Here is a 20259-nt window from a genome sequence, read left to right on the forward strand (position 1 = left end):
AGTAGCCGGGGCAGTGTACAGAGGTCAGTAGGATGTAGGGTAGAGTATAGAGGTCAGTAGGAAGTAGGGCAGTGTACAGAGGTCAGTAGGATGTAGGGCAGAGTACAGAGGTCAGTAGTAACTTAGATTACATATAGCAGCCAGAACTTTGTTAACAATTTGTTTTGGTAAATGCGGTAACAAAAGGTTCTGGCAGTCAGGATTGAAGTTGATAAACACCGACTGTATTCTGTTTGCTGTCTACTGTTGCGATACTTAGAAAAGTAAAAACATCCTATATAGGAAAACAATATTTATTTGTGACATTCTAAACAAGAAAAAAAACACACAAACACGTTTTGTCAGGGTTATATCTGTAAAACTCTATTTTATTCCTTATCTTGGTACAACATTCTTCCACATTTCTTTTTTTTTTGTTTGTTTGTTTTTGGCCCTACGCGGTGCATTTCATATTCGTCCTCGAGAAACAAAAGAATATGATAGAACAAAATAATTCTACTAACAGAAACTCAAAAAAAAAAAATATTTCTGTTCATCTTAACATCCCAATACTTTACCACAGACACAAATATATTTAACTGTAAGAATATAAATAATAAATAAATAAAAAACTGAATTTGGTACATTCTTTAATTCTGATGAGTTAAATGGGCTTAAAAATGGTCATTTACCATATTTTTATTCTTTTAAACAAATAAAATGTATTAATTAATCGTTCAAATACATTCAGAATAAAGGATTTTTTTTCTGATGTTTATCCAAGGTGCTTAATAACAATAAATACATTCTTTAATGTAATAATAATAATAATAAAATCATTGATTTAGAAAAAAAAATGGAAATATATAAAAAATTTATTAAGGAAGTTGCTTTTTTTTAAAGGAGTGACTTCTAAAGAAAAAAAAAATGGAAATATATAAAAAAATTATTAAGGAAGTTACTTTTTTTTAAAGGAGTGACTTCTGAAGAAAAAAGGAAGAAATGCTGGTAGCAATAAATAGGGAGGATGGGAAGCCAGAAGAAAGAAAGGAAGTTGGGGGGGGGGGGGGGGATAAAATCACCCTTTCAAAAGAAAAAAAAATTGCATGAGCATTTTTATAAAATTTGGTTTGAATTGTTAGGCAAAAAAAGCACAGGCCACGAGATTCAGAAGAAAAATCCATCTAGTATCTACCTCTAAGCAAATATCCATGCTATGAAAAGGCTCCATAATGCACTTGAAATATATACTTGTAGTTAAACAAATATTGATAAATAGTTAATAGAACTTAATACATATGTAAAAAAAAAAAAAAATGTAAAAAAGTTGCTGCCTTCTAAAAAAAAAGGGGGGGGGGGGGTGAATGAATATATGAATTTTAATTACCCCTTTTCCTGTTCAAGACCATATACTAAAATTCATTAAAAAGCATGAGTAATAATAATAATAATAATAATAATAGTATGACAACATAGTAAAAAAAAAACATACATTCCCTTTATAGCAAACTGCCAAAACAAGAGCAATGTTTTTTTTTTTTGTTTTTTTTTTCCAGAAACATGAACCCATTTTTACAAAAATAATATAAAAAAATAAATAGAAAAGCAAACATTAAACCAACTTCACAAATTAAGTACACTAAAAGGAAAACAAAACCCATTTCACAAAAAAATTTAAATTAAACAAATAAATAAATATATAATAAAGGAAGCATGAAACCGACTTCACAAAAATAAAGCAAAAAAATAAATAAATATATATATTAAAAAGGAAACATAAAATAAAAAAATATACAGTATATATAAAAAGGAAACATGAAACCAAATTCACAAATATAACATAAAAATATAAATATAAAACAGAAACACAAAACCAATTTCACAAAAAAATAAAATAAAAAGAAATACATGGTGATATAAAAATGGACTTAAATTAAAATGTAACCTCTAATTGTAACACTAGAATAACATTGAAGCTACAATCATTACAATCTCATAGTCCTTTCCAGTGTCCTCCTATATACAAAAATGTTTATCTACATGAATAAATAATAGATTTTTTTTTATTTAGTTTTTTTGTTTGTGTGTTTGTTACAGCTCAAAAAAGGAATTCCTTTATAAAGTGTGATTTAATAGGTCGTATGTCTTCCTAGGTACGTTTTTACCTTGGGTGGACAATGCTACTGAAAATGCAGGATTTGTCCTAGAACTGAATTGTTGTTTTGTTTTTTGTAGTTTTTTTGAATCCATAGTGATAGTCTGATTTATTTATTTTTCTTATATTGTCTATTAGGAATGGGATATTTAAGAAAATGATGGGGTCAGAAACTAAAATTTCTGGATGGGATAATAGCGCCCACACATGGGCACATATGTACACACACACACACTCACACAGACACACATACATGGGTCAATTTATAAAATATTAACACTCAGTATTTCAATTCCAAAAGAGATTTGCCAAAATTTTACAGAAATTTTAAATTTCCTCAAATTTTTCCTGGACACTTTAACATTTCACCCTCTGGTTGCAGGTCATATGAACTAAGGTTGCAGCAGCCATACATTGGGAGGTCAATGGCAAAAACTCATTTTGAAGGGAAAGTGTGCGTTGTATATTTTTGGGTCCAGGATTTTTATTTTATTTTCTTTTAACTTTAATTTTTACAGTATGTGATGAGTGCCAATCCATTTTCCTTTCCTTGCTGAGACATTTCCTCAATTTCTATAGATAAAACAACACGCTCTAATTGGAGCTGTTGAATGATCAAAGGAGGGATGCATCATCCCTTTCCCTGCTTATAGGACTTTGTATGAAGCTTCACTGAGAGAGAGACAGTCAGAAAGCAAGCAGCAACTGCTGAAAATTCCTATTGGATAGCTCAGTACATTCTTCAAAGGTCGTATCATGGAAACTCCCTGAATTAAGTGGAAGATCCTTGCAATTCTGTTTGTATCAAAAAAATAAAATGCCTAAAATTGCCTTTTTTTCTAAATAAAAATTTTGCACAAAAAAAAACATTCAAAATCAATAAAAAAAACATAGATTCCCTTATTTAATTTCAAAAAATGGTTAGCAGAAAAAAAATGCCTTCCCTAACATTGCCTTAAAATTAAAGAACTGTTTATAAACTTGCAAAAATTTAATATTTATAAAATGCAAAAAAAAAAAAATACAAAAAAAAAAAAAATGTTGTTTCCCTTTAAAGTCAAATTCTACTTTCATTTTTTTTTTTTTGTAGCAGAAAAGAAATTGCCTTGTCAAAAATTGCCATATTCCAAAAAAAATAAAAAATAATGTCTATAACAGCCTTTCTCAACCCTTTCCACACAGACGAACCCTTGAAATAGTTCTCCGGTCTTGGGGAACCCCTGATAAAAATTAGAAATCTACAACTAATGATACATTAGTGTGATGGTCGGTGGGAAGAATGGTCCTTACACTTGTGGTCATTGGGAAGAATTACCTCCTTACAGATAGCTAAAAAGATCAATGGTGTCAGTGGGAACTTATCACAGAGGCAGAAATTGCCCAATGCTGAAGGAACCCCTACAACCTCTGGAGGAACCCTAGAGTTCCACGGAACCCTGGTTGAGAAACACTGGTCTATAAGCTTGCAAATATTCAAAATAAATAAAATAAAAATTGCAGAGCATATTTGTAAATATAAAAAAACAGCTGTCAATGCAAGTTCTTACTTTACCCCCAGGGCCCTGTCATCTGAAGACCCTAAAGAACTGCCCAGCGCTGGAGGTGAGGCTCAAAGAATAAGGACCATGTGCATCTCGTAAAATGAGTGTGAGCCTTGACTTCCCTGACTTTGGAGTCAAGCCCTGTCCCTGGAGCTACCACCCCATCCAATAAGGTGCCAGTAGAGCCTTTACTTTGACCCTGGTTTCACTTCGTTACTAAGGCCTTGACATTGAGGTCAAGCTCTGCCCCTGGAGCCACCACTTTATCCAATAATGGGACCAGCGGAGCCTTTACCCTGGTTTCACTTTATTACTAAGGACTCGACTTTGGGGGTCAAGCCCTGACCCTGGAGCCACCACCTCATCCACTAATGGGGCAGTAGAGCCTTTACTTTGACCCTGGTTTCACTTTGTTACTGACTCGACTTTGAGGTCAAGCCCTGCCACTAGAGCTACCACCCCATCCAATAATGGGGCCAGTAAAGCCTTTGTCTTGACCCTGGTTTCACTTTTTTACTAAGGACTTGACATTGGGGGGTCAACCCCTGCCCCTGGAGCCACCGCCTAACCCACTAATGGGGCAGTAAAGCCTTTGCATTGACCCTGGTTTCACTTTGTTACTATGGACTCGACGTTGGCGTCAAGCCCTGCCCCTGGAGTCACCACCTCATCCACTAATGTGGCAGTAGAGCCTTTGCTTTGACCCTGGTTTCACTTTGTTACTAAGAACTCGACTTTGGGGTCAAGCCACTCGAGGTACCACTCCATCCAACAATGGGGCCAGTAGAGCCTTTACTTTGACCCTGGTATACATTTTTTACCAAGGACTTGACTTTGGGGTCAAGCCCTGCCCCTGGACACACCACCCCATCCAATAATGGGACAAATAGAGCCTTTGCTTTGACACTGGTTTCATTTTGTTACTAAGGACTTGACCTTGGCTATTAAGCCTTGTCCCTGGAGCTACCATGATCCTGGTTTCACTTTGCTACTAAGGACTTGACTTTGGTGTCAAGACCTGCCCCTGGAGCTACCACCCCATCCACTAATTGGGCCAGCAGAGCCCTTACTTTGACCCATGTTTAACATTGGTACTAAAGACTTGACTTTGGGGTCAAACCATGTCCCTGGAGCTACCTCCCCATCCATAAGGCGTCTACATCTAAGCCTCAACCATCAGCCTACCCAAAAGGCAACACACTCATTTGGCAAGGGGTCAGAAGGCAAAGGTAAAATAAGGCAAAATTCTACAAGATGAAATGCTGATTTTTATAAACAGACCCCTGTGGCCTACATACACACGGTGGTTTCCTATAAGTCTCGGGGGGGGGGGGGGGGGGGGGGTATTAATTAATCTTTAAAGTTGATATTTTATCCTAAAAGAGGGTTACAGAGTGTGATTGCTTAGTGTAGCAATTCTAATATTAAATGTTCTCTTTGGACGGAAAGACCACACTACCCCGTTATCTATGGAGGGAGAGTGAATAGGGCATTGTACCGGGTAGTGCCTCCTGCTGGTTTAGCCCTTGACCGGATTTGCAGGGTCTCTTTCCTGTCCGAAGTGACTCTAGAGCGGTGGTTGTGTGGTGTATCTCTGGGAGGAGCCTCTTGGCTTGGATTTCCACAGTCCATCTGACATGACTTTGGAGGACCTGGTTGGGACTGGACCCTCACCCGCCTCAAGGAGCCTAATCCCCCTCATTGACTTGCACCACTCCCATCGTCCATTTTTGCAGAAGACATTTCTTGTCCCGATGTGAAATTCCACTCTCATCTTTTGGATGTTCTGTCTGCCTGCCCCGCACGCTGCCTTGGCATCTGCAGAACGCCTCGTCTTTCCTCTCTTAATCGTATTCCCTGTAGACCATCACTCCCATTGCACCCTCTTTTCCTCATGCCCTCTCGCCACAGGGTGTCGGCCAGCGCCCCCGGGTGAAGAGAGGGTGAGGTGGCTGCAGTCAGATAGCAGTGTCCCAAAGCACAGCCTGTTGCCGATGGCACGGCGGGGTCCCGCCTTTGCGGCCCTCCGATCCCCGACGCCAGCTTGGCAGGATGGGCAGGCTTTCCTGCTTGCAGAGGCCCCGCTCAGCCCGCGGCTGGCGAGATTTGATCTCGTGACACAGGAACCTTTTCCTCTCGATGACCTCTTGCAGCTTCCCATCACGTTCACGGCCCCCGGGGACCACATTGGGGGTAGGGGACAGGACAGCCTGGTGGAAGGAAAGAGACATAATGAGGGTCCACCCATGCACCTTCTTTTAGATGTATGTTAGGCGTTTACGCAAGCTTAGAGCAAGGGTCTCTAACTTCCTAAACTAATGGCCAGTTTCCTTTCCTTCAGACTTAAGAGTGCCAGGCTATGCCCAGTGGGAGTAGAAAATGCCCCAGCATCAATGGGAATAAGTAAACCATGCCTCAGGCTTGGTGTTCAGTAGGAGTAAATAAATTACATAGCGCCTATGGTCAATAGGAGTAGAATAAGTGCCCCATCATTGGTAGTAGTGGGAGGCATAGTGGCCCATCGTTGGTTTCAGTAGTAGGAATAGTGGCCAATCATTTATATCCATGGGAGGAATAGCACCCTATCATTGGTGTCAGTAGGAGGAATAGTGGGTAATCATTTATATCCGTGGGAGGAATAGTGCCCCATCGTTGGTGTCAGCCAATAGTACTGTCATTGGTATTAGTGGGAGACATAGTAGCCCATTGTTGGTCTCAGTGGCTGGAATAGTGGTCAATCATTTATATCTGTAGGAGGATTAGTGCCCCTTTGTTGGTGTCAGTAGGAGGTATAGTGCCCCAATGTTGGTGTCAGAGACGCCATTTCTTCCATTGACACCAACATTGGGCACTATTCCTCCTTCTGATACCAACGTTAAGAGTCACCATTTCTTCCTCTGACACCAACATGGGGCACTGTTCCTCCTACTGATACCAGCTTTAGAGACACCATTTCTTCATCTGACACCAACATGGGGCACTATTCCTCCTACTGATAACAATGTTAAGAGTCACCATTTCTTCCTCTGACACCAACATGGGGCACTATTCCTCCTACTGATACCAGCTTTAGAGACACCATTTCTTCCTCTGACACCAACATGGGGCACTATTCCTCCTACTGATACCAGCTTTAGAGACACCATTTCTTCCTCTGACACCAACATGGGGCACTATTCCTCCTACTGATACCAGCTTTAGAGACACCATTTCTTCCTCTGACACCAACATGGGGCACTATTCCTCCTACTGATACCAGCTTTAGAGACACCATTTCTTCCTCTGACACCAACATGGGGCACTATTCCTCCTACTTATACCAGCTTTAGAGACACCATTTCTTCCTCTGACACCAACATGGGACACTATTCCTCCTACTGATACCAACGTTAAGGGTCACCATTTCTTCCTCTGACACCAACATGGGGCACTATTCCTCCTACTGATACCAAAGTTAAGAGTCACCATTTCTTCCTCTGACACCAACATGGGGCACTATTCCACCTACTATTGGTGGTGCCAGATAGTGCCCCAAGAGCCAGATAAAGCAGTTTGAAGACCATTAGCCTTAAGGATCCTTTGGTTAAAGTAGAACTCTGTGCATTCCATGGAATGAGAAAACACAAATATGGGAACTGCTGTACCGGCCAAAATAGTCCTCATTTTGTTATGTTACTTCTCCCAGGGGGTTTAACCACTGTTGAGGTCCTGCATCCTCATGTCTCGTTTCCCCACCACCGTTCCCCGCATATCTTAAGCCCCCTGAAACATTTTGTCCTCCAGCAGGCAGTACCCACATCCCCTTTCATTCACTCCCAGTGCCTGAAACACCCTTAAAACAACCCATCCCCCAGTGCCTGAAGAACATTAGGGTTGACAGCACTGTTCTTTTCAGTAGGCCCTAACTAGAACTCATTGGCCAACAAGCCCACCACCAGGCTAGAGGGATGTAAGGTGGAACATGGGGCTTGTCCTTAACCTCGTGTAAGCTCTAACCCACAGAGCATTTTGCTCTCTCCCAGGGGGTTACGTTGATGTTTTCATACCACCAATTGTTTTGAGGACACTAGCATGGCCAACGTACTCTTGTGTTTGGATTTAGCCGAGCTTGTCTGCTTATCGGATATCTTGGATTGGAAGATTGTATCCATTTATATTGCGACAACCTGTATATGGTTATCTCCTCGCTGTTACTCGTATGTACCACCCCCTGTTTGAGGCTATAATACAAGGACACTTTAATTTCTGAGCCACTGGTTTCTATGAATCCTTGAGGAGTGCTCTCTTTCACTGAGCCAACTCTTTTCCTACATTGGACAATTCTCCTTCAACTATATGTTGAACAAGACTGACTCTCTTGCCATATAGTGAGACCCGTTTTCCTTTTTCTTGCAACCAACAAATCCCGAATGTGTCCTGACGAAGCTTAATGGCGAAACGCTTTGATGCACTAGGGCTCACATTACATACTATTTATTTATATGTATATGGTCTTTTAATCTTTTTTCATGTTCCTTTTTATACTATATAGCAGTGTTTCTCAACTCCAGTCCTCAAGGTGCCCCAACAGGTCATGTTTTCAGGATTTCCCTTCAGATGAAACGGCTGCGGTAATTACTAAGGCAGTGAAACTGATCAAATCACCTGTGCAAAATATTGGAGAGCCTGAAAACCTGACCTGTTGGGGCGCCTTGAGGACCGGAGTTGAGAAACACTGCTATATACTACTGTATATGTTTCAATAAATATTATTTTTCTATATCATTATTGTTTACTGTACCGTTAAAGTCTGACCTTGGGTCACCTTTTGGGACCCTTCTTTTTTGTATTCCCGGTATTTTCAGCTGGAACAAACCCATTTGATTTTTCCGGGGTGAACAGAAAGATAAGGGGGAGATGGAAGACAAGGCATATTTTATGCATTTTATCAGTGCCATTTAATGGCCATAATGTGGTATTATCCTCACTGAAGTATTTAAGGAAAAATACCACATTATGGCCACTAGATGGCACTGATAAAATGCATAAAATATGCCTTGTCTTCCATCTCCCCCTTATCTTTCTGTTCACCCCGGAAAAATCAAATGCGTATGTTCCAGCTGAAAATACCGGGAATACAAAAAAGAAGGGTCCCAAAAGGTGACCCAAGATCGGACTTTAACGGTACACTAAACAATAAGGATATAGAAAAATAATATTTATTATCTAGTGGCCATAATGTGGTATTACCCTCACTGAAGTATTTAAGGAAAAATACCACATTATGGCCACTAGATGGCACTTACAATCATAGGGAAAAAAAATCATACTACACAAAATGCAGCGATTTTTTTTTGTTGCGCCTCTCTGCGCAAATGTTTGTCACATTCATACAGGAATTTATATATAAATATATATTTATATATATATTTAGACCCCCTTAATATCAATTTAAAAGATATTACATTTTTATTTATTCAATTTAATTTAAATTTATTCAAATCTGCAGCTTTCATTAACCCCTTCCCGCCACATGGCCCTTTAAAGGTTCTAAAAGCCAGGAGACACAAGTATGCATTTGGGTCATGTGAGCGATGTGATTGGCTGGTCACATGATCGGAAAGCTCACAATGGCTAGTATGCATCCAGGAGCTTTCCGGTATAAGCCGGCTTACCGCGCTGGGAGCGCGCAGGGAGCGGGTTCTCAGCACCGTAAGTCGTTTTAACAGGGCCACGGATATGCAGCCGCTCTGTGTCAAGGTCCACCCACTGAGCGGCCACATATAAATGTGTGCAGTTGGCGTCTAGAGGTTAATATAATCCCTGGTGATCCTTCTATGGAGGTCCTTGTTCTTGTTATGGGGTGACAGCTGCCTTTCCGTTGTACTTTTGCATTGTCACCCTGTCGTATGCATTCCCTGGTGGAGACCACAAGTGGCTGTGCCCAATAAGTATTGCCCAGCCACGGTCCACCATTGTCATCATCAGGAAGCTGGTCCAGAACAATGATGTGCTGCTGAAGCTGGAGTGAGCGTGTGCAGACAGGAAATTTATTCCAGAAGATCAGCTGGCACAGCGACGTAAAATCAGCAGAGTGATGACTTTATTGGATGCAGAGGAACACAGCCACAAAACAAGTCAACGCATTTCGGGCCATTTAGGCCACGCTCATGAATGAAGACCTAAATGGCTGAAACGCGTTGGCATGTTTGTGGCTGTATTCCTCTGCATCCAATAAAGTCATCACTCCGCTGAAGCCTTTCCTGAGTTCAGCCGAGCTGTCCCGCGTATTTCCCGAGGCTCTCCAGCGCCCCCCCTCCACCTCTGGTCACATGCGATATTGCATGCAATAAAAGTCAATGCGGAACAAATTATCTTTGTTTTCATTGACTTTTATAGGGAAGCTCACTTTGATAGGCGAGTGCTTTGGCTTACAAGCATTCTCCTGGAGCGGATTATGCTTGTAATCCAAGGTTCTGCTGTTATGCCCCGTACACACGAGCGGAATTTCCATCGGAAAAAACTTGGGTGTTTTTTCCGACGGAATTCCGCTCAAGCTTGGCTTGCATACACACCACACAAAAGTTCTCGGAACTTTCGACCGTCAAGAACGCGGTGACGTACAACAATATGACGAGCAGAGAAAATGAATTTCAATGCTTCCGAGCATGCGTCGAATTGTTTCCGAGCATGCGTAGGAATTGCATACAGACAATCGGAATTTCCGATCGGAACTTTTACCGACCGAAAAATAAGAGAACCTGCTCTCAATCTTTTGCTGGCAAGAATTCTGCCAGCAAAAGTCCAATGGAGTATATACGTGGTCGGAATTTCAGACCAAAAGCTCTCATCGGTCTTTTGCTGGCCGAATTTCCGATCGCGTGTACGCGGCATAAATGTGCAAGTAACAAATACATAAGTTGTGATATTTTCTTATCTGGTCTGCATGTGCTTTCCGGTCAAATCGGAAATCTCCCACATGAAGACCCTGAACATACGTGACTGGTGACGCTTGTGAAAGATAAAAACACAATCTTGAAGGTAATGGAGAATAATAACCTTAAAAAATTCCAATAAAGATAAAAAAAATTTAAAAAAAAAGGAATTCAATGAAATGAATAATGAAGAGATTCCTTAAAAAGTGGAATCTGGTACATTTAAAAATTATTGTTTCTATTTCGAAGTCCAATCAAAAATATTGCCTCCACTGTCAACATTTCCAGGGACTTTTGTGCTTTAACCAGACCTAGTCACCAGAGTGATTCTTGACTAAATTTGGCCCCTGGGGGGGGCTGAGGTGTCCAGATACCCCAGTATCTACTGAGCCAAGCAGAAGGTGATCATCCCGTGAATGGCCTATTATTCCTCCCCTTCCTATTATTCCCCTCTCCTTTGAAGACTCCCTCCCCCTCCTGTACCCACTCACCACTCCCAACTCCCCCATCCACCGCCCTTCTCTCTTACCTACCCACCTCTCCCATCTCCCCAATGCCCCCCACCCTTCATTTATCTTCCCTCACCCCCTTTACCACCTTCCCAGGCCCTATACCCCTCCTATACCAACCGACCTCTCCCATCTCCCCAAATCGGCTCTCTCCCATTATTGCCTCCCCTTCTCTTACCCCCCTCCCAGGCTCTCTCCTCCTACCTACCCACCTCCCCCAACTCCCCCATCCGCTGTTTTTCTCTCTTACCTACCCATTTCTCCCAACTCTCCCATCCACCCCCCTTCTGTCTTATCTACCCACCTCTCCCATCTTCCCAATCCCCTTCCATTTATCTCCCCCCCCCCCCCTTACTGCCTTGCCAGGCCCTCTCCCCCTCCTATACCAACTGACCTCTCCCCCAATCACCACCCTCCCCCTCCTATTATTGCTTCCCCTTCTCTTACCCCCTTCCCAGACCCTCTTCTCCTACCCACCCACCTCTCCCATCTCCCCCCCCCCACTTCTATCTTCCCCTCGCCTTCCTTTTAGCCCCTTTCTAGGCCCTCTCCCCCTCCTATACCCACCCACCTCTCCTAACTCCCCCGTCCACTGCCCTTCTTGCTTATCTATTCACCTCTCCCATCTCCCCAATCCCCTTCCATTTATCTTCCCTCCCCCCTTACCCCCTTCCCAGGCCCTCTCCCCCTCCTATATCAATTGACCTCTCCCATCTCCCCCATCCACCCCCTTCTCTCTTATCTACCCACCTATCCCATCCCCCCCAACTTCTATCTTTCTCTCTTCTTCCTTTTAACCCCTTCCTAGGCCCTCTCCTCCTACCCACCCACTGCCCTTCTCTCTTACCTACTTATTTCTCCCAACTCCCCCATCCACCCCTCTTCTCTCTGCTACCCACCTCTCCCATCTTCCCACTCCCCTTCCATTTATCTTCCCTTCCCCCCTCTTACTGACTTCCCAGACCCTCTTCTCCTACCCTCCCACCTCCCCCATTCCCACCCCACTTCTATCTTCCCCTCTCCTTCCTTTTAGCCCCTTCCTAGGCTCTCTCCCCCTCCTGTACCCACCCACCTCTTCCAACTCCCTCATCCACCACCCTTCTCTCCTACCCACCCACCTCTCCTATCTCCCCAATCCCCTTCCATTTATCTTCCCTTCCCCCCTTTCCCAGGCCCTCTCCCCCTCCTATACCAACTGACCTCTCCCATCTCCACCAATCACCCCCCTCCCCCTCCTATTATTACCTCTCCTTCTCTTACCCCCTTCCCAGGCCCTCTTCTCCTATCCACCCACCTCTCTCATCTCCCCCACTCCCCCCCCCAAGTTCTATCTTCCCCTCTCCTTCCTTTTAGCCCTTCCTAGGCCCTCTCCCCCTCCTGTACCCACCCACCTCTCCCAACTCCCCCGTCCACCGCCCTTTTCTCTTATCTATCCACCTCTCCCATCTCCCCTCCCATCTCTGTCTGTCCCATTTCTTTTCTTTCGACTAAAAAAACATTGATGGAGCCCTTAAAGAAGTGTAGGGTACCCCAATGTGACTTGGTATCATCTCTTTACAGTCCCTGTACAGCCGAGCTCCAAGTAGGGGAGAGAGAATCAGCGCAAAGAGACAATTTTTTTTTTTTTGGGCGGAGCTCCACCTTAACATCTGGTTTAAAAAACAGCCCCGGGATAGATAAATTCTATGTGTGATGCCCTGCGGCAGAGGGGCATGTGGAGGACCTGGTGGGAACTCTGTGAACAGGTAGATATTAGGAACTACAGGGACTACAGAGGTCAACAAAGCAATAACAGGCAGGAAACGATCGATAGCGGCATGACAGTAAAAGGCGGCCAGTCCTTGTTTTCTTCTACCTCTAACTCCCCCCCACCCCCCCGGTCCACTGTTGAACGATGCTCTGCAGAGGGATGTAATGTTCTGCAGGGAGGAACAGACAGCAAGAGCAGGCAGAAAAAGCAGAAGGAGGAGGGGGGGGGGGGGGGATGCTCTGTACAGGTGTGATGCTCTTCAGGTGAAAGTAAACAGATGCAGCAATGCTCTGCAGTTATAGGCATGCAAAAAATTTATAAAAAATAAATAAAAAAAGGTTGATGCTCTGCAGAAAAGTAAATTCCTAGCACACTAAATGAGATGAAATGCTGAGCTGAAGGATGAGATGCTCTGCATGAGAGCTATAGTGGCCACAGATGGATAGAAAGGCACGAATGTGAAGTGTAGAGATGCTCTGCAGAGGATGCAATGGCCTGTGGCAGGTTGCAGGGCACTGCTTTTTGTAGAGGTGCACTGGTCTGCGTAATGAAGTGGAGCGATGCTCTGCAGACAGCCGCAATGGTCTGCGAAATGAAATGAAGCAATGTTCTGCACGCAGCTGCATAATGAAGTGAAGCAATGCTCTGCACACAGATGCAGTAGGCTGCATAAAGAAGTGAAGAAATACTCTGCATACAGCTGCAATGGTCTGCATAATGAAGTGAAGCAATGCTCTGCACACAGCTGCATAATGAAGGGAAGCAATGCTCTGCACACAGCTGCAATGATCTGCATAATGACGTGAAGCAATGCTCGGCACACAGCTGTAATGGTCTGCATAATGAAGAGAAGAAATGTTCTGCACACAGTTGCAATGGTCTGCACAATGAAGTGGAGCAATATTCTGCATACAGCTGCAATGGTCTGAATAATAAAGTGACGTAATGTTCTGCACATCGTTGCAATGGTCTGCATAATGACATGAAGCATTGCTCTGCACACAGGTGCTATGGTCCACATGATAAAGTGAAGCAATGTTCTGCACACATTTGCAATGGTCTGCATAATGACATGAAGCATTGCTCTGCACACAGGTGCTATGGTCCACATGATAAAGTGAAGCAATGTTCTGCACACATTTGCAATGGTCTGCATAATGACATGAAGCATTGCTCTGCACACAGGTGCTATGGTCCACATGATAAAGTGAAGCAATGTTCTGCACACATTTGCAATGGTCTGCACAATGAAGTGAGGCAATGTTCTGCACACAGTTGCAATGGTCTGCACAAATAAGTGAGGCAATGTTCTGCACACAGTTGCAATGGTCTGCACAATGAAGTGAGGCAATGTTCTGCACAGCTGCAATAGTCTCCATAATGAGTGAAGCAATGCTCTGCACACAGTTGCAATGGTCTGCATAACAATGTGAAACCATGCTCTGCATACAGCTGCAATGGTCTGCATAATGACGAAAAGCGATGCTCTGCACACAGCGGCAATGGTCTGCATAATGAAGCAAAGCATTGCTCTGCAGCAAGGAGAAATGATCTGCATTACAATGCGTGCCAAGGAAGCGCTGCTCGGTACAATGAAGTGAAGCAATGCCCTGCAGACAGATGAAGTGGCCTGCACGAGGGAGCAGAGGGACGCTCTGCACACAAGGTGCAATGGTTCCAAAGTGCCAATAAGCGGAGCAACGCTCTGCGGGGTGGTGCAGCGATCTGGATAATGAAGCGGAGCAATGATCTGCATGCAGCGTGAAACAAAAGCAGCAAAGACAGCAGCAGCAATGCCCTGCAGGCGGCGCAATGATCTGCATTATGAAGTGAAGCAATAATGCTCTGCAGCAGAGCAGTGGAAGTGCCACATGCATGGAAAAGAAGAAGCAATGATCTGGGGACAGCATGACACACGAAGCGTGATGTTCTGCAGGGATCTGTCAGCACAAGAGAGGCAAGTTGACATAGAATACCTGATTCTGCCTCTGAACGGAGGTCTGACGCACTCCAGACGTGGAGGCGGATCTGCCAAGGCGATAACTACCTCCAAAATCTGCAGGGACAAACGGAGGACAAAGAGAAGAAGTAAATGGCAGTTTTTAAAAGCATTACTGTGTGTAACCACTAGGGGGCGGTAGAGACCAGGAGCAGGAGAGCGGACCAATGGGTCATTTTTCAGAGGTCTATTTACAATTCGATATCAGAGCCATTTATAAAAAGATATTTAAGAGTTTACCATTACGGTTGGTTATTCACCCAGAAAGCCCGGTCAGGAGTCAGGACAATGGAAGGGCTTTGTTCATACTTTTTAGTCATTTACCCGAAAATAATAAAATGATGTCACTCGTTCTATGCTTTTCCTCCAAGAATAGCGAGCAGGCTTGGCGAATGGATCTGTGCAACTTATTCCAGCCAAACCTTACGGTCTTCACTTCTAATTCAAGACTACGAATAACCATCCATAGTCCTTTTCTTTGTCCCAAGACTATGAGGCTGATGGACCTTTTCCGGGAACTAGAGATAGGCCATCAGCTGGACTAATCAAAGCCATAGAAAACCAGATGGACAAACTCTACTTTTTTTATTCGAGTATGGAAAATTTTGTTTGAAAGTACTGTCTTCTTACGAAGTCTACTGAGATCGTAAAAGGTTTGATGTTCTCTTCACCCAAGCCTAAACAACTAAAGCCTAGTACACGCGGGCCAAAATGTTGGGGCGTTATTGGCCAGTTCCATAGAAACTGGCCAACATTCGGCCCGTGTGTGCCGTTTGGCCGGCTTCTGTCGAAGTAGCATGACCGAAAAAAGGTCTCCAAGTCCGTACAAAGCTTTTGCTCAAAGGCTGGCCATAGAAAGCGAGATTTTCTTTCCTGCGGCCACGGTTGATGGCGAAAGCCCTCCCGCACAGCCATTGTGTTTTCCCGGAGAACACATTGGGGTTGGTTTAGTGAGACTGGAGAGTGCAAAATCTGGTGAAACTCTACATAGAAACAATCTGCTTCAAGGGTTTTATTGCCAAAGATTAATTGAACAAGCTGGAGTTAGAAGCTGATTGGCTACCATGCACAGCTGCACCAGATTCTGAGTACACCCGTTTTAGAAATCCCCCTCCAGTGACTGTTGCTAGTGACTTTAACAGCTGAAGGCAATAATCGCTTGTACAATTTGACAAGCTGGTTGTCCCCAAGTTGATTGATCGATTATCTTGGTTACATTCAGCCTGCCAATACACGGTTCAAATCTCATCCGGTTACTGCTGAACTGGCCGAGATTCGAATCGTCTACGGCTGGCTTGAAGCTACAAAGAGACTCTAGATCTAGAAGGTCCATACTTTCAGTCTAATCCTGCAGGAAACCTCTGAAAGAGCCGCGCACTCCATCTAAAGCCTACAGAATGTCTCTAAACAGGACAGAAAACCTCTAAAAGAACTGAGTTCTCCATCTAAGCCTAATGAACTTCTGAAAGGACTGTGCTCTCCATCTAAGGCGTATAGGGGAAACACTGAAAGGACCGTGCTCTCCATCTAAGGCATATAGGGGAAACACTGAAAGGACCGTGCTCTCCATCTAAGGCATATAGGACAAAAACTGAAAGGACTGTGCTCTCCATCTAAGGCATATAGGGGAAACACTGAAAGGACCGTGCTCTCCATCTAAGGCATATAGGGCAAACACCGAAAGGACTGTGCTCTCCATCTAAGGCGTATAGGGGAAACACTGAAAGGACTGTGCTCTCCATCTAAGGCATATAGGACAAAAACTGAAAGGACTGTGCTCTCCATCTAAGGCCTATAGGGCAAACACCGAAAGGACTGTGCTCTCCATCTAAGGCGTATAGGGGAAACACTGAAAGGACTGTGCTCTCCATCTAAGGCATATAGGGGAAACACTGAAAGGACTGTGCTCTCCATCTAAGGCATATAGGGGAAACACTGAAAGGACTGTGCTCTCCATCTAAGGCCTATAGGGCAAACACCGAAAGGACTGTGCTCTCCATCTAAGGCATATAGGGGAAACACTGAAAGGACTGTGCTCTCCATCTAAGGCATATAGGGGAAACACTGAAAGGACTGTGCTCTCCATCTAAGGCCTATAGGGCAAACACCGAAAGGACTGTGCTCTCCATCTAAGGCATATAGGGGAAACACCGAAAGGACTGTGCTCTCCATCTAAGGCATATGGGGCAAATACCGAAAGGACTGTGCTCTCCATCTAAGGCATATAGGGGAAACACTGAAAGGACTGTGCTCTCCATCTAAGGCATATAGGGGAAACACCGAAAGGACTGTGCTCTCCATCTAAGGCATATGGGGCAAATACCGAAAGGACTGTGCTCTCCATCTAAGGCATATAGGACAAAAACTGAAAGGACTGTGCTCTCCATCTAAGGCCTATAGGGCAAACACCGAAAGGACTGTGCTCTCCATCTAAGGCATATAGGGGAAACACTGAAAGGACCGTGCTCTCCATCTAAGGCGTATAGGGGAAACACTGAAAGGACTGTGCTCTCCATCTAAGGCATATAGGACAAAAACTGAAAGGACTGTGCTCTCCATCTAAGGCCTATAGGGCAAACACCGAAAGGACTGTGCTCTCCATCTAAGGCGTATAGGGGAAACACTGAAAGGACTGTGCTCTCCATCTAAGGCATATAGGACAAACACTGAAAGGACTGTGCTCTCCATCTAAGGCATATAGGACAAACACTGAAAGGACTGTGCTCTCCATCTAAGGCGTATAGGGGAAACACTGAAAGGACTGTGCTCTCCATCTAAGGCGTATAGGGGAAACACTGAAAGGACTGTGCTCTCCATCTAAGGCATATAGGGGAAACACTGAAAGGACTGTGCTCTCCATCTAAGGCCTATAGGGCAAACACCAAAAGGACTGTGCTCTCCATCTAAGGCATATAGGGGAAACACCGAAAGGACTGTGCTCTCCATCTAAGGCATATGGGGCAAATACCGAAAGGACTGTGCTCTCCATCTAAGGCATATAGGACAAAAACTGAAAGGACTGTGCTCTCCATCTAAGGCATATAGGGGAAACACCGAAAGGACTGTGCTCTCCATCTAAGGCATATAGGGGAAACACCGAAAGGACTGTGCTCTCCATCTAAGGCATATGGGGCAAACACCGAAAGGACTGTGCTCTCCATCTAAGGCCTATAGGGCAAACACCGAAAAGACTGTGCTCTCCATCTAAGGCATATAGGGCAAACACCGAAAGGACTGTGCTCTCCATCTAAGGCATATAGGGGAAACACTGAAAAGACTGTGCTCTCCATCTAAGGCATATAGGGCAAACACCGAAAAGACTGTGCTCTCCATCTAAGGCCTATAGGGCAAACACCGAAAAGACTGTGCTCTCCATCTAAGGCCTATAGGGCAAACACCGAAAAGACTGTGCTCTCCATCTAAGGCATATAGGGCAAACACCGAAAGGACTGTGCTCTCCATCTAAGGCATATAGGGCAAAAACTGAAAGGACTGTGCTCTCCATCTAAGGCATATGGGGCAAATACCGAAAGGACTGTGCTCTCCATCTAAGGCATATAGGACAAAAACTGAAAGGACTGTGCTCTCCATCTAAGGCCTATAGGGCAAACACCGAAAGGACTGTGCTCTCCATCTAAGGCATATAGGGGAAACACTGAAAGGACCGTGCTCTCCATCTAAGGCGTATAGGGGAAACACTGAAAGGACTGTGCTCTCCATCTAAGGCATATAGGACAAAAACTGAAAGGACTGTGCTCTCCATCTAAGGCCTATAGGGCAAACACCGAAAGGACTGTGCTCTCCATCTAAGGCGTATAGGGGAAACACTGAAAGGACTGTGCTCTCCATCTAAGGCATATAGGACAAACACTGAAAGGACTGTGCTCTCCATCTAAGGCATATAGGACAAACACTGAAAGGACTGTGCTCTCCATCTAAGGCGTATAGGGGAAACACTGAAAGGACTGTGCTCTCCATCTAAGGCGTATAGGGGAAACACTGAAAGGACTGTGCTCTCCATCTAAGGCATATAGGGGAAACACTGAAAGGACTGTGCTCTCCATCTAAGGCCTATAGGGCAAACACCAAAAGGACTGTGCTCTCCATCTAAGGCATATAGGGGAAACACCGAAAGGACTGTGCTCTCCATCTAAGGCATATGGGGCAAATACCGAAAGGACTGTGCTCTCCATCTAAGGCATATAGGACAAAAACTGAAAGGACTGTGCTCTCCATCTAAGGCATATAGGGGAAACACCGAAAGGACTGTGCTCTCCATCTAAGGCATATAGGGGAAACACCGAAAGGACTGTGCTCTCCATCTAAGGCATATGGGGCAAACACCGAAAGGACTGTGCTCTCCATCTAAGGCCTATAGGGCAAACACCGAAAAGACTGTGCTCTCCATCTAAGGCATATAGGGCAAACACCGAAAGGACTGTGCTCTCCATCTAAGGCATATAGGGGAAACACTGAAAAGACTGTGCTCTCCATCTAAGGCATATAGGGCAAACACCGAAAAGACTGTGCTCTCCATCTAAGGCCTATAGGGCAAACACCGAAAAGACTGTGCTCTCCATCTAAGGCCTATAGGGCAAACACCGAAAAGACTGTGCTCTCCATCTAAGGCATATAGGGCAAACACCGAAAGGACTGTGCTCTCCATCTAAGGCATATAGGGCAAAAACTGAAAGGACTGTGCTCTCCATCTAAGGCATATGGGGTAACACCAAAAGGACTGTGCTCTCCATCGAAGACTACAGATTGTCTCTAAACAGGTCAGAAAACCACTGAAAGAACGGTGTTCTCCATCTAAGTTATCAAAGAACATGTGAAAGGACCATCTCCATCTAAGCCTACAAAGAACTTCTGCAAGGACTGAACTTTTCATCTTAGCCCTCAAAGAACTTCTGAAAGGACTGTGATCTCCTTCTAAGCCTTCAGAGAACCTCTAAATTGACTATGCTCTCAATCTAAGCCTACAGAGAGACCCTGAAAGGACTGTGCTCTCCATCCAGTAAGTCTGAGAAAGGGTTGTGTTGTCTATCAAAGCCTACAGACAGCCAATCTGGCCATACACTCTCAGATTTTTTTTTTTTTTTTCATACAACATGGATGGAATAATCTCCCACCAAACATACCCTGTATCTATTTGGAAGAAAGGGGTGTTCTGTCCATTTTAGCCAATAGAGATCCTCTGAAAACACTGTTTTCTCCATCTAAGCCTACACAGACCTTCTGAAAGGACTGTGCTGTCCGTCTAAAACTGCAGAGAGCATCTAAAAGTACTCTGTCTTACAGTGCCTTGAAAAAGTATTCATACCCCTTGAAATTCTGCACATTATGTCATGTTACAACCAAAAACATAAATGTATTTTTATTGGGATTTTATGTGCTAGACCAACACAAAGT

General features: G+C 44.1%; 1 protein-coding gene across 2 annotated transcripts in view; it reads right to left on the reverse strand.

Annotated features, from left to right (window-relative positions):
* Positions 1-342: 342 nt before the first annotated feature.
* NYAP1 (neuronal tyrosine phosphorylated phosphoinositide-3-kinase adaptor 1) overlaps positions 343-20259 on the reverse strand; it is a 59527-nt gene continuing 39610 nt past the window's right edge. Inside the window, exons 7-8 of one of the 2 annotated variants that reach the window (XM_077470905.1) lie at positions 14825-14904; positions 343-5885 (exon numbers count right to left, since the gene is read on the reverse strand). In XM_077470905.1, coding sequence (XP_077327031.1) covers positions 5634-5885; positions 14825-14904 — 332 coding nt within the window. In that variant the 3' untranslated portion in view covers positions 343-5633. The remainder of the gene's footprint in view (positions 5886-14824; positions 14905-20259) is intronic. The other variant, XM_077470906.1, reaches the window with a different exon arrangement.

The sequence above is a fragment of the Lithobates pipiens genome, unplaced genomic scaffold (genome assembly GCF_037356315.1).
Source record: "Lithobates pipiens isolate NorthernLeopardFrog02 unplaced genomic scaffold, aLitPip1_a1.2 Scaffold_8, whole genome shotgun sequence".
In the NCBI taxonomy this organism is placed as follows: Eukaryota; Metazoa; Chordata; class Amphibia; order Anura; family Ranidae; genus Lithobates; species Lithobates pipiens.